The sequence below is a fragment of the Primulina huaijiensis genome, chromosome 1, assembly GCF_012295235.1.
Source record: "Primulina huaijiensis isolate GDHJ02 chromosome 1, ASM1229523v2, whole genome shotgun sequence".
Taxonomy (NCBI): domain Eukaryota; kingdom Viridiplantae; phylum Streptophyta; class Magnoliopsida; order Lamiales; family Gesneriaceae; genus Primulina; species Primulina huaijiensis.
In genome coordinates this window covers 9,326,298-9,339,877 of record NC_133306.1, presented here as the reverse complement: position 1 = coordinate 9,339,877, position 13,580 = coordinate 9,326,298, and the positions used below count along the sequence as shown (strand labels likewise).

Here is a 13,580-nt window from a genome sequence, read left to right as displayed (position 1 = left end):
CATATAAAAGTATCTCGAAAGACATTATTTTTGAAATTTAAACATTAATTATATCAAATATTAAATAATTAAAAATAATTATTTAAAAATATTTTTCATTTAACAGTCCCCAGTACCGTTCCTCGGTCAAGCCTCGAATAACCCTTGAAAACACTGATTTATGCATTCTAATAGAAATTCCTATTTTTATCATGTAAAAATGCCTACAACATTTATTTAATGCAATTAAAATAATTTAATTAGGCATTTTCCATTTTTCTTATATTTACATGCAGTTGGATTACGTTATCGCATTGCGAACCTTACAATTCATCCCTACATTAAATGAAATTCCGTCCTCAAAATTAAGACTTACCGAATAACTATGGGTATCGACTCCTCATGTCAGTCTCAGTTTCCCAAGTAGCTTCCTCCTCCGAATGATTTAGCAACTTAACTTTGACCATTTGAATAACTTTGTTCCAGAGCCTTCTCTCTTGCCTATCCAGAATCTTTGTAGGCCTTTCCCCGTAAGACATATTCGGTGTCAACTGCAGAGGTTCGTAATTCAGTACATGTAAAGGATTCGACATGTACTTTCACAACATTGAGATATGAAACACTTTATGCAGTCCAGCCAGCATCGGCGGCAAAGCCACTCTATAGGCTAATGTTTCAATCTTCTCCAGAACCTCAAACGGTTCTATGAACTTTGGACTGAGTTTGCTTTTTTTGCCAAATCTCATAACATCCTTCACAGGTGCCACTTTTACGAACACGTGGTCACCCACTGTAAACTCTAGTTTCCTTCGTCGCTTATCAGCATAGCTTTTCTGGAGATTTTGAGCAGTCTTCATCTCGGATTTTTACTACTAGATCTGTTGCATGTTTGACCAAGTCCGGACCTAACTCTCCTCTTTCACCAACATCATCCCAAAGTATCGGTGATCTATATTTCCTACCATAAAGTGCCTCGTAAGGAGGCATACTATAGACGACTGGTAACTATTGTTATAGGTAAACTCCACTAGAGATAACTTCATTTCCCAACTATCCTGGAAATCGATCACACAAGCTCGGAGTAGATCCTCCAAAATTTGATTCACCCATTCGGACTGACCATCGGTCTGATGATGAAACGCTGTATTGAACAGCAACTTCGTTCACATATTCGAATGCAGACTCTTCCAGAAAGACGACGTGAACCTCGGATCTCTGTCTGAAACAATAGACACTGGAACTCCATGTAATCTGAATATCTCTCGGATGTACAGCTCTTCATACTTAGTCATAGTGAATGTCGTCTTGATATGTAGAAAGTGCGTTGAGTTCGTATGACGGTCAACTATCAGCCAAATGGTGTTGAATCCCTTGATAATCCTTGGCAATCCCACTACGAAATTTATAGTGATATTTCTCCATTTCCACTCAAGGATAGGAAGTGGCTTAATCTTCCTAGCTGGCCTCTGATACTCTGCCTTAACCTACCAGTACGTCAAACTCTGAGACACAAAACGCAAGATGTCTCGTTTCATGCACGTCCACCAATACAATGACTGCAAATCTTTATACATCTTCGTACTTCAAAGATGAATGGAGTACGGGGTATTATGGGCTTTTGTCATAACAACATCTCTCGGTAAATGACCACTAGGAACCCAAAGTTGATGTCGATATCTAACTGTGCCATCTTCAACTGAATACAGCTTCTGACCCTTAGATTCATCTCTCAGTCTCCGATTCTGCAACTGCTCATCAGAAGACTGGCCTGCTCGGATTCTATACATTAGAGTCGACTAAACTGACATAGTAGAAAGATTAGGACCCTCGCCCCTAGTGTAGAACCCGTAAATTAGACTACGTATAAGCCATGCATAATTCCTAATATTTAAATTAAAATGATTTTATGCATGAGGATTTAAATTCTCTTCTTTAAATTTAATTATTTTACGCAGTAGTTTAACTACTATCTTTTCAGTTAAATAAGTGAGGCCGGACCGGAGTTGGAGTTTTAAGATAAAAGTTAATGATAAGAAAATATTCCTAAATTTAATTTAAGTCAAAGAATAATTTATTTTAATGTAAAAGAAAGTTTAAGAATTTAATTAATTAATTTGAGATAAGAAGTAAATAAATTCTTTTATGTCCAATAATTTAATTAAAAGCCTAAAATAAAATATGTAACCAATTGAGATAAGTTAATCTAGGCTTATTTTATTTAATAAATTATAACTTAACATGTTAGCAATTTAAATTAAAAATTAGCCATGCATGCAAAATAATTACCATCCTAAACTAATTTATTTAATTCACTAATATACCTAATGAGTAGATAAAACTTTAATGAGTTAAAATTCAATAATTAAACAATTTTTCCCTCCATTTTAATCCTAGAATTCGGCCATCACCAATGGAATATTTAAAAGGTTTGACAACTCATTTTATTGATACCTTTCCTTAATCCTTTTCTTGGCATAATAATCCCTCAACTTTTAATCAACTAAAATTAATAATTAAGCAATTTCCTATCCTATATTTTAATGATAAAAATCGGCCCCTTGATGGATTTAAAAATATTTGACAACTCACCATTTTATTTCTTTCCTTAAGCCTTTTCTTGGTAGATAATTCCCTTCATTTTAATCATCAATAATTAAATATTTAAGCAATATTTCTACCACATTTGAATGAAAAAAATCGGCCCCTTGATATCATCCCCCAATCAAATCAAATCAAATCATCTCACCATATCATATCATTCTTTTCTAGCAAGCAACAAGGATAGAAAGATTTTAATTGCCATTAAACATCTCCAATTAATTAGTAGACTTCCCTTATTTCCCTAGCCATTTCCTCCCTCATCATTTTCGAAAAATTCAGAGCACTTTCAGAAGAGTAAATCGTGCACCTCCATCAAAAATAAGAGAGAAAACAAGTGAGAAAAGAAGAAGACTCCTCCTCCGCGTCGCGTAGTCGTTTCGTTTGTTTTTCTTCCAAAACAAACCAAGGCATGTATATGTCCTTCTTTTCTCTTCAATCAAGTCATAATAACATTTTTAAACATTACATGATCATGATTTCCATGGCAAACCGAATTTGGACAGCAACTTTCAAAGAAAAATTCTGCACAGATTTTGTTTTCCTTCATGCTTCAAGTTTTTTGTTGGTTTTGTGGTTTCAGGTGGTTGGCTCGATTCCAGGGGCTTGAGGCTGCATCTAGACATGTACTAGGACATGTTAGGGTCGTGTTAGTCCATTGGAGGAAGAGATTTGACAGCAACACTTCATGTTGCAATTGTTGAGTTTCGAAAATTCTGTTTTTGGATAGTTCAAGGAGGTTCGAATCTTGGTTGGCTTTTGAGCCTGTAACAATGGTTGGGACCCTTCCTTGACATGTCTAGGACGTGACCAAGATACCCTTTCATGGCTTGGTTAATATCCCCATCGGTTTTTAAAATAAACAAGACAAGTGCCCCTTCGGTTTTAAATTTCTGGTTTTGGTTGTGTGAGTTGGGTTTCGAATTTTTGGTGTCAAGTGGGTTGTGGTTGGCTTCTAGCCCTTAGCCATGTCTCATGCGACACCTTAGCATGTCTAGCATGGACCATGGTTAACCTCATAGCCATTGGATCCTTCATTTGACAACAAAATAAACAACACCCCCACACCTGCTCAATGGCGTCTCGGGTGGAACTTCAGATTTGTTGTAGGTGTTGGGTTGGATTGTGGTTGGCCTAGGGCCCTTAGCCATGGTTCAAACCATACCTTAGGATTTTGGTAAGAGGCTCTGGTTGGTGGTTCAAGCCCCAATGACCAATAGTCTCGAAAACGAAGCATGGTAACGCAACAACGGCTGCTGCATTTTCTGTACAGCAGCTTGATGCTTCGGTTCAGAGGCTCGTTCGAGTTCTTGGTTGGCTTTTAGCCTATGGCCTCGGACTAGACAGTGCCTCATTGAGTTAGAAAGGTCATGCTTTTGGCCGTTTGTGAGTCGGATCATTTTAGAGGTAGTACGAGAATTTACGGTGCAATGTGCCAAAATGACTCTCGAAAGAGCGTTTCACGTTTTTGGCCTCCATTCACTAAATTTCGAGTACTGTAAATTTAGGAGCATTATTCCATCATTTTAAGAGTATTTTAATCATGACTAAACATTGGTTCGGTGTTGGTTCAGGTTGGCTCGGAGTCATGATTAAATACTAAGTCAGTGGGCGTAATTGTCTCGTTTTTTGACTCAATTACAAAGTTTGGTCAAATAAATCATTTGCATATTTTTCATGACATAATTAGGTCGCAGCGAGCCTGAGAACGATCCAACCCCTTTGGTAAAATAAATACAGGATATTTAATTACGTTATTTGATTATATTACGTGCAAAATATTCATTTTGAGATTTATGCGATATTGCTTGTGGTCACTTTACTATCATGGGATTATTACTTCACCCGGTCGCCAGTTACCGGTCAGTTCAGTTTTGTACCACCCAGTATACTGTGGCATTAGTCTGATCAGACGATTATTATTTCACCCAGTCGTCAGTTCAGTTCAGGTCATTTCAGTTCAATTCAGGGGCCACTTGCGTATAACATAATCTCAACAGAAAATTATTACATGCTATTTTATGACAGGGCTCTACGGAGCAAACATTTACGGTTTTCAGTTCAGTTATGCACGTATTTATAATTATTCATGATACGATTTTCAGTTCAGTTATGCACGTATTATAATTACTCATGTCACGATATTTTCACGTTATGCCAGACTCATGATATGTTATTTCGTATGCCAAATTTTATTATTATTACTTGTTATTTACAATATATGCATGCTGAGTCTTTAGACTCACTAGACTTGATTGTTGTAGATACTGATGAGGTCGGGACCGAGGGCGGGGACCAGTGAGCTAGCTTGGGTCAGCAGTAGTGGAACCCGAGGACCTCAATTTCAGCATTTACCATTTTCATTGCTCAAATATTTTCATCGTTATTGGATTATTTTAAATTTTTATCTTGCAAACAAATATTTACTTCCGTTGCTATTTTGAACATTAAACTTTATTTATCAGTTTATTTATGAATGAGGCATTTTAAATAATTAAAGAGAAAATTTTAAAATTTTTCCGCAAATTTTCAAACACGAATTTAGAAGCCTCTACACCTAGCATACACTGTAAGCTCGAATCGCTGAATCTCTTCCTGCAATGGTCTCTGAACTGACAACTGAGCAATAACTACTGTCTTTATACTCAAAGCTTCTGCGACCACATTAGCCTTTCCTGGATGATAGCTAATATCGCAGTTGTAATCCTTCACCAGCTCTAACCATCTTCGCTGCCTCATATTCAACTCTTTCTGGGTGAAAAAGTACTTCAAAACTTTATGATCAGTGAAGATCTTGCACTTCTCCCTATATAAATAGTGCCTCCAGACCTTCAAAGCAAATACTATAACTACAAGCCCGAGGTCATGAGTCGGGTAATTCTTCTCATGAACCTTCAGCTTCCTAGATGCATATGCTATCATTTGATCATTCTCCATCAGGACTGTGCCCAACCCAAGCTTCGAAGCATCTGTATAGAGAACATACCCAACTTGTCCTGATGGCATCGATAGAACTGGCGCTGAAGTCAAAGCTTTCTTCAATTTCTCGAAACTCTCCTGGCAGTCTGATCCCCAAATAAACTTTGCATTTTTCTTCGTAGAGGTGGTCAAGGGTACTGTAATAGAAGAGAAACCCTGAATATAGTAGCCAGCTAGACCCAAGAAACTACAGATCTTGGTTACACTCTTAAGTACTGGCCACTCTCTAACTGCCTCGACTTTGTTGGGATCGACCTCAACTCCATCTCTAGAAATTATGTGGCCTAAGAACGCCACTCTCTCGAGCCAAAACTCCCACTTGCTGAACTTAGCAAATAGCTTTCTGTCTTGCAATATCTGTAGAGCCGTTCTCAAGTGCTGACTAACTTAAAAAGTTTAATAAATACTAGGGAATTTTTTTTATATAAACAAATTCTTCTAACTTCAAAACCATCCAACATAAAACTAATATTTAAAAATATTAAATGCATAAATCGTCACCCACAAAATTGTACGTCAATTTTAAAATAATCCAAACATTAAAATTCAAAATAAAGAATAAAATCTTTAATAAAATAATCCTTAAAATCTTTACTATAAACCTTTAAATCTTAAGCTAATGTAGAAAATAAAAGTCTCTCAGAAGTGTACTGTCGGACCCGATCCACTCAAGCGTCAGTGCCTCCCTCAAAATCATCCTCACCTGCTATCATTCAAACCTAATGTGTCTAATGACTCAGCACGTTCTAAACATACGTAACAAATAATACATATACAGGCATATAAAGCTTTAAAATAAATCTTTTAATAAAATACGTTGGCGTAAAAGCTCGTAATCATATATGATATCATAAATCATTAAATCGTAAAGAATTTAATCATCGTATATCATTTTGGGTCAAGTTTGATCCTTGAAAATAACTATTATATATCATATCATCATGGTCGACTGATCAATCTAGCTATACCAAGTACCTGGGGGCGGGGGCGTCAACAACTCTCGTCACTGGGCCGTGGCCAAATATGGAAATACGATCGTCGGGCTCCCTATGAGGCCTTTTCCCGTAAACGGGCTCCCTCTGGGGCCTTTTCCCTCACGATATCCCCATTAAAGCTTTGATTTCGTAGTCTGTTGGAATCAGAATTTCGGAGTTTGACAAATAAAGTGTTTAAAGATTGCCCGAACTGATGGACTCAACTAAACGCAACGCAACTGAAATTACGTAATTAAAGTTGCCCGAACTGATTATTAATGTGCTAAAAATTGAAAAAAAAACAATAATATATATTGTCTTCAACTATAAAATATAGTTCAAAGCATGTAAAGATAAAAATAGATAAAACAATAATCAAGATTCAAAACTAAGTTAATAATTTAACAACACAACACACTCACAACAAAATGATATTTACACTATTTTATCCTTTTTTTATTTTCAAACTTCAAACACCATATCGTAGAAAAAGAAATAAATACTCTAATAAAAGACTAATATGAAGAATAATTAAGAAGAAGATAAGTTTTATTTGTAAGAATTATAATTTTGAAGAGAGTTGAGATATAATGAATGATGACTTCTTTATTTGAATATATTGTTTACAAATTATTATAAATCTAGGACAAATACTATGACAAGCGATTTAGGCGGTGCGGTTTGGTGCAGTTCTTGGCAAAAAAAATAATCGAACCACGTATGCGGTCCGGTTTATGATTAATATTTTTAATCGCGGTTTTATAAAATATTATGAAAAATGGTGCGGTGCAATTCGGTTCGGACTATTCGGGCGGTTAATAAAAAAATTTGTATATATATATACTATTATATTAAGTGTGAGGACATGATAATAACTATATAAAGAGGACACTAATTTTTTTTCCAATTTTACCTTTATATGATATTAATATTACACTTTTGTTTTTTGTTTTTTTTTTGTTTTAATTTCAACATACACTTTTATTTTTATTTATTTTATTTCAACAATTCAAATATTAATTTAGTCCCTTCATAATTTGTCAAATTTCACTTTATTCTATCGATAATAATAAAAAAGATGTTACACACGCATCGGATATGTATAGTAAGTAGTATATAAGAAGATTTCATCAACGCCAACGATGCAATTAGGGCTTTTATGATTTTCAATAAAAAAATTTCTAAAAAAAAACAAATTGGGCTGTTGCGGACATGCGAAGTAAGAAGAGAACAGCGGGCGAACCTGATTCTTCCACCGCCGAGGCTGTAGAAGACCCGATTGCTCATATTCAGTCCCAGCTGTATGTGAATCTCCTTTACTGCTCTCATTCTAATTGGCCTTTATTCGTGTCTGTGAGTTTGTCATTGTACTTGAATCTGATGGTTGAAAATGCGTGTTCGTGCAGTTTCTTTGATGGAGAAAGTCTTGCCCCTCTTCTCAAATTATTCCAGAGGTAGTATAAGTTGTGATGAATAGTCGAATACACTTGTGACCGCTTTTTATGGAAAAGGGATTTAATGAGTTAGTCAGATTTTGTTGTTTTAGAGAAACAACTATTATGCATGAAATTTTGTATTTTTTCAATATGAGGGCTGCTTTGATCTTGCTTTTATTCGAAAATATAAGTTGAATGCTTTTGCTTTTGAATTGGGTGAGATTAATGGAACTTTGATGGTTCTTTGGGCAGGGAGATTGAATCGTCTAGAGCTCTGGATGCAGCTTTACCTTATAAATTTTGGGTCAAGGTTCTAATTTTGCATTAATGATCTTCATTTCAGTATCCATTCTCTGCTCGCACTGGTTGTGTTTGTACGTTTTCATTCTGTTTCTGTATCAACGATTGAATTTAAACATGTTTGTGATTAACAGCAACAATTTTCAGTCGGAGTGAATGAAGTCACGCGTGTGCTTGAACGGATGCCTCCGAAAAGGGGCATGGCAGGGTCTTCTGAGGAGTCTTCTTCACCCAATCATGATGATAGCAAAGCCCCGAGACTCTACCTTCAGGTCAATTGTTTGTGATCATTCCCCTTTGGCACTTTCGTCTACTTGTGGTGGACTAATTTTGTGATTTGCTAACTCCAATTCTGTCTGGTTGTGCCCCGTTTTGATTTTTTGGCTAGTGTATACCGTGCTCTTTGAAATCCCTCTTATCTTTGGCCATTGCAAGTGATGATCATCTTCTCGAAATCAATGCCTGCTAGCCGCATTTATTTTAACAAGAGATTAAATGTTGTGTATGTGTAGGCAATATTTCTAGCATCCGATTGCAATCCTCGGTGGCTAACGAAACATCTGCCTGCTTTGGCTGATTCAAGAAATGTGCCTCTCATCTTTATGAAAGATAGTAAGAGAGGATCTTTAAGATTAGGCGAGCTGATTAAGATAAAAACAGCAATAGCAATTGGCATCAAGGTGAGCAGCCGTATTGCACACTATTAACATATCATTAGTTTTCTGCTGTTTAGTTGTTTGCGTTTCATTTATTTTGCAAATTACTCAGGGTAGAGGAAATTCTATCAACCAACTAATTGAGAAGATCCTCCTTGGTGGCAAGATTGATGATAGCGTTGAGAACTGAGAACTTCATTCTTTTGACAAGTGACTAAAAGCTTAATCACGCCTGCTTCATGGGTATACAGACAAGATTCTTATTTTTTGGTCAAGGACGGACTTGGGGGCCACTTTCTTGTATTCCATCTAGATTATTGTATTGAGTAGATATATAATTTCGGTCGTATATATTTGCTTTAATTTGCAATGAACTGAAAGTTTCCCAAGTGGATATGTTGGTGGTTCTTTTTGTAACTGGAGGAAGAGTTTGTTACAATTATCTCGAACTCGATACATCATCTCAAACTTGAACCATGGTTTTAGATGAGTTATAAGCCATCGACGTATATGCCAGTTCTAGTAATTTTGAAAATTCCATGCGCAAGAAAAATAACCATATCTTACATTCCTATCGAGCTTTTCCTCTTCATGCCATGATCCTTATCATCCAACGTGGTTTGCTCCGTCAAAAACTTCCATTGTTGTTCTACACGATTTCACATTTTTATACACGAGCTCACGCTTGATCAATCATTTTCTTCGCTCGAGATCGACAGCTTTACATAAAAGTTTTGTAATTCGAAATGCCTCGCCCGAAGAATGATTTTATGTGAATAGCTAAGATTTTGAATTTTTACTTATTTTAGAAGTTAATGCAGTAAACTTGTTGATTTAAAATATAGTTTTACTTATTTTATGAGTTAATGCAGTAACCTTGTTAATTTAAGATATAGTACGTCCAAGAAGGCATACTTTTGAAAATACGAACCAAGTTCCTTACGAATAATTTTAAAGGGCGTCTGATAACGGATCATTTGTTTTGGGACACATCTGGGAGAGGTGGGTGCCATCAACCCCAGTTTTTGATATTCTTGACCCTTTACTTTGTTGTTGTGAGGAATCCCAATTTCAGTAGGTACGTGAGGTTTAATACAATGCAGACTATAGTTCTTGACGTGCTTTTGATATTTCCTGACGTTTTGGAGAGAAGTTTCAGCCCTAGAGAAGGTGTGGGATTGGATTTAGTTATGAGTTTGGATAGTACTGTGTTCTTATTTCTGTTCGTTTGCTTGATTTATGGATCTTCATCCTGTTTGCTGGGCCAACTTCCAAGGTTGCCTCTTGTTGCTGAGGCTGCTGATAGGAAGTTTGTTGGATCTCGGTTTTCTACACGCCCAAACGCAGCGGAAGTTTTAAAATTTTTATTTTATTTTGAAAATCAAAATATATTTGATTGGGCGTTCGTATGGTTTTCTGAATCAAACATTCGTAACGCGTTGGAATTTTATACCTTTGGTGAATTAAATCACTTGACTCCAACTAATCCGGTTTAGGCGGATATAGCTCTTGATGAATCCCTACGAACTTTCTTCGAAAACTCCTTTCTTTATTCTTCTAATCAGGTCCACGACTAGATGATTTGTTCCTCTTTCAAATAGCACTAGAATATTTGAAAGAAGTTTTTACGTTGAGATGAAAAATTTGAGAAGACTCAAATTTCTTTTTCTTGAAAAGTGGCCAAAATATTTGGAGGATTGGGAGATGTGATTCACGTGAATCACTCTTGGAATCTTAGTGCAGGCTAGGTCAATTTTTCTTTTTTTTGTTCTCAAAAACAATAGTCTTGACCTAAATTCCATAATTAACATTAATGAGCTTATTAATTAATTGGACTAGTCCAACTAGTTTAATTAATTAATCAAAGTCCGTTAATAATTTTAATTATTTAATATGTTGGACTTGTACTCCTACAAGCCCATTAAACATAGTCTCACTATATTTAATTTAATATTTAATCAACTCAATTTTTGAGCTTAATTAATTAAATTCATTATAAATTCAACATTTGAATTTATTATTTAAATTATAAATCCAACTCGTTGAATTTATATCACCTCCAAAATTTAATATCTAATAAACCCAACATTTAAGTTTAATAAATTAAATTTTCAAATTTCATAAATTCAACTCCTTGAATTTATTCTCTCCAACTTTCATAAATTCAAATTCTTGAATTTACTATCTCATAATTTAATTATCATAAATTCAACTCATTGAATTTACTATATCATAATATAAATTCAACTCCTTGAATTTATTCTCTCAACGGGAACAAACGATCTAGTGCTTGTGTGACCCTCAATGGTTCAAGGATACAGCTAGCCGTGGGTTCACAACTCTTTGTGATTCAGAATAACATTTATTCTTATTTGAGCTTACCCTAGTTAGCCCGATTCTTTTCATCAACACCTTGATCAAGAATGTCAGAACTCATTTCTGATTGCACCCATCGGATCCTGGTAAGAGTGTCTAGTAGCATCGCCCCATGATCCCCTAGGTATCACTGATAGTGCCTACAAGAACCAGTCGATTATGATTAATGTACAGTACGGTCCCTTCATCTCATATATCCCGATCGAATCTGCAACCATTGGTTCATCGAGGGTTGCATATTAATTCGATAACTATGTGACACATATAATAGTGGCATCGCGTGTACGATTTGGAAAACTCCTTCTCCAACGTACATCTCATACTCTAGCCAGATATTCCATGCACGATTATTACTTTAGATCACATAGGATATCCACACCCGTAGGTGAGCGGTGAATCCCCGACTACAATGCACTGGCTCCTATATGTGTCGCAACTATACCCAGCCTCGCCACCTAATGACTCTCCTGGAGCCTGTAAACGAGTCAAAACACAGCCCTAGCATATAGAGCCTCAGTGTTGTCCCGGGTCGTAAGGACTAATGGTGTACAATCATAAACATGGACTTATCCTCTCGATGAATAATAACCACTTGGAAAGTCCGAGGGAGGGTTGTTCGATATAATCATCATATGACTACCCATCTGCATGTTTGGACATCTATGCCCTTACCAAGAAACGTAGTACACAACATCATAGATGCTAGTCTCAAGCTCAAGCGACCTTTATCTATGTTTTAGGCGGCTGAATCGACTAGGAACGAATTTAGAATATGCAGTGTTTACAAATGAGTTTCAACATCGAATTACGATTCATTTGTATTAAAGCATAATCAAGGACTTTATCTATCCTGCTTGCATGGGTATACAGATAAAGTAAAACGAAACCATTAAAAAGTAAATTGTATTAAAATAAATATTGTTTATTACACTTGAGTCAATAAATTCTCCAACCAACAGTTGGCTTACAGGGCATCTACTCTAGCAATCTCCCACTTGCTCTAGAGCCAACTACCCATAAACTTTAATCCTATTGCTTCGCGATGCCTTTTAAACAATGGTCTTGACAAGAGCTTTGTAAGTGGATCAGCAACATTATCTGCAGAGAGGACTCTTTCGACTGATATGTCACCTCTTCCCACAATCTCCCGTATGATGTGGAACTTCCTCGGTACATGTTTGGATCGCTGATGAGACCTTGGTTCCTTTGCTTGCGCAATAGCACCAGTGTTGTCGCAGTACAACGGGACTGGATCAACTCCATTAGGAATAACACCCAACTTTTGGACAAAATTCCTAATCCAAACTGCTTCTTTGGCTGCAGCAGATGCAGCAATGTACTCAGCTTCAGTGGTGGAATCCGCAACGGTGTCTTGCTTGAAACTTTTCTAAGAGACAGCCGCACCATTTAGCACGAATACAAAACCAGAGGTCGATTTCGAATTATTTACGTCACATTGGAAGCTAGACTCAGTGTAGCCTTCCAATTTCAATTCTCCACCCCCATAGACCATGAACAAATTCTTAGTCCTTCTCAAGTACTTAAGAATATCATTCACGACCTTCCAATGCATTGGACCAGGGTTCGCCTGATATCTGCTTGTAACACTCATGGCGTAAGCAACATCGGGACGTGTTGATATCATACCATACATGATACTACCAATGGCTGATGCATATGGAATACGTGTCATCATCTCTATCTCTTCATCAGTTTTGGGACACATAGCTTTAGATAGAGTAATACCATGACACATTGGTAAGTATCCTCTCTTAAACTCTTCCATAGATAATCTCTTTATAATGGTATCGATATAAGTGTCTTGGGTGATCCCCAACATCCTTTTTGATCTATCTCTATAGATTTGTATTCCCAATACATAGGATGCTTCACCCCTGTCTTTCATGGAGAATTTACTTGCTAACCATACTTTAGTTGATTGCAATAATCCTATATCATTCCCAATTAGTAGGATGTCATCAACATAAAGTATAAGGAATGTCACTACACTCCCATTAACTTTCTTGTACACGCATGGTTCCTCGGGATTCTTAGCAAAACCAAATTCTTTGATAGTGCTATCAAATCTGAGGTTCTAACTCCTTGGCGCCTGCTTGAGACCATAAATAGATCTCTGAAGTTTGCATACCTTATGCTCACTTCCTACTGATGTGTATCCCTCAGGTTGAGACATATAGATTTCTTCTTTGATGTCTCCATTGAGGAATGCAGTCTTTACATCCGTTTGACATATCTCATAATCATACCATGCTGCTGTGTCT

At 36.4% G+C, this 13,580-nt stretch overlaps 2 protein-coding genes across 2 annotated transcripts; one reads left to right on the top strand and one right to left on the bottom strand.

The window, feature by feature from the left end:
* Positions 1-362: 362 nt before the first annotated feature.
* On the bottom strand, positions 363-836 carry LOC140971136 (uncharacterized). Its single transcript, XM_073433231.1, has 2 exons — positions 603-836; positions 363-530 (listed from the first exon to the last, which is right to left on the bottom strand). Exons 1-2 carry the CDS (start codon positions 834-836, stop codon positions 363-365), a joined length of 402 nt encoding a protein of 133 aa, XP_073289332.1.
* A 6,812-nt stretch (positions 837-7,648) lies between these two features.
* LOC140990477 (uncharacterized) lies at positions 7,649-9,337 on the top strand. The gene is made up of 6 exons (XM_073460226.1): positions 7,649-7,831; positions 7,937-7,984; positions 8,219-8,276; positions 8,401-8,538; positions 8,779-8,946; positions 9,035-9,337. Exons 1-6 carry the CDS (start codon positions 7,743-7,745, stop codon positions 9,110-9,112), a joined length of 579 nt encoding a protein of 192 aa, XP_073316327.1. The 5' UTR covers positions 7,649-7,742; the 3' UTR covers positions 9,113-9,337.
* Positions 9,338-13,580: the final 4,243 nt, after the last annotated feature.

Bases quoted from the DNA above. Each gene is read 5' to 3' on its own strand.
- LOC140990477 (XM_073460226.1), top strand. From the start codon at position 7,743: ATGCGAAGTAAGAAGAGAACAGCGGGCGAACCTGATTCTTCCACCGCC. The intron at 7,832-7,936 runs GTATGTGAATCT...GTGTTCGTGCAG, and splicing joins GCTCATATTCAGTCCCAGCT to TTTCTTTGATGGAGAAAGTC. The intron at 8,277-8,400 runs GTTCTAATTTTG...TGTGATTAACAG, and splicing joins CTTATAAATTTTGGGTCAAG to CAACAATTTTCAGTCGGAGT.
- LOC140971136 (XM_073433231.1), bottom strand. From the start codon at position 836: ATGAAGACTGCTCAAAATCTCCAGAAAAGCTATGCTGATAAGCGACGA. The intron at 531-602 runs GTGTTTCATATC...GAACCTCTGCAG, and splicing joins TGCTGGCTGGACTGCATAAA to TTGACACCGAATATGTCTTA.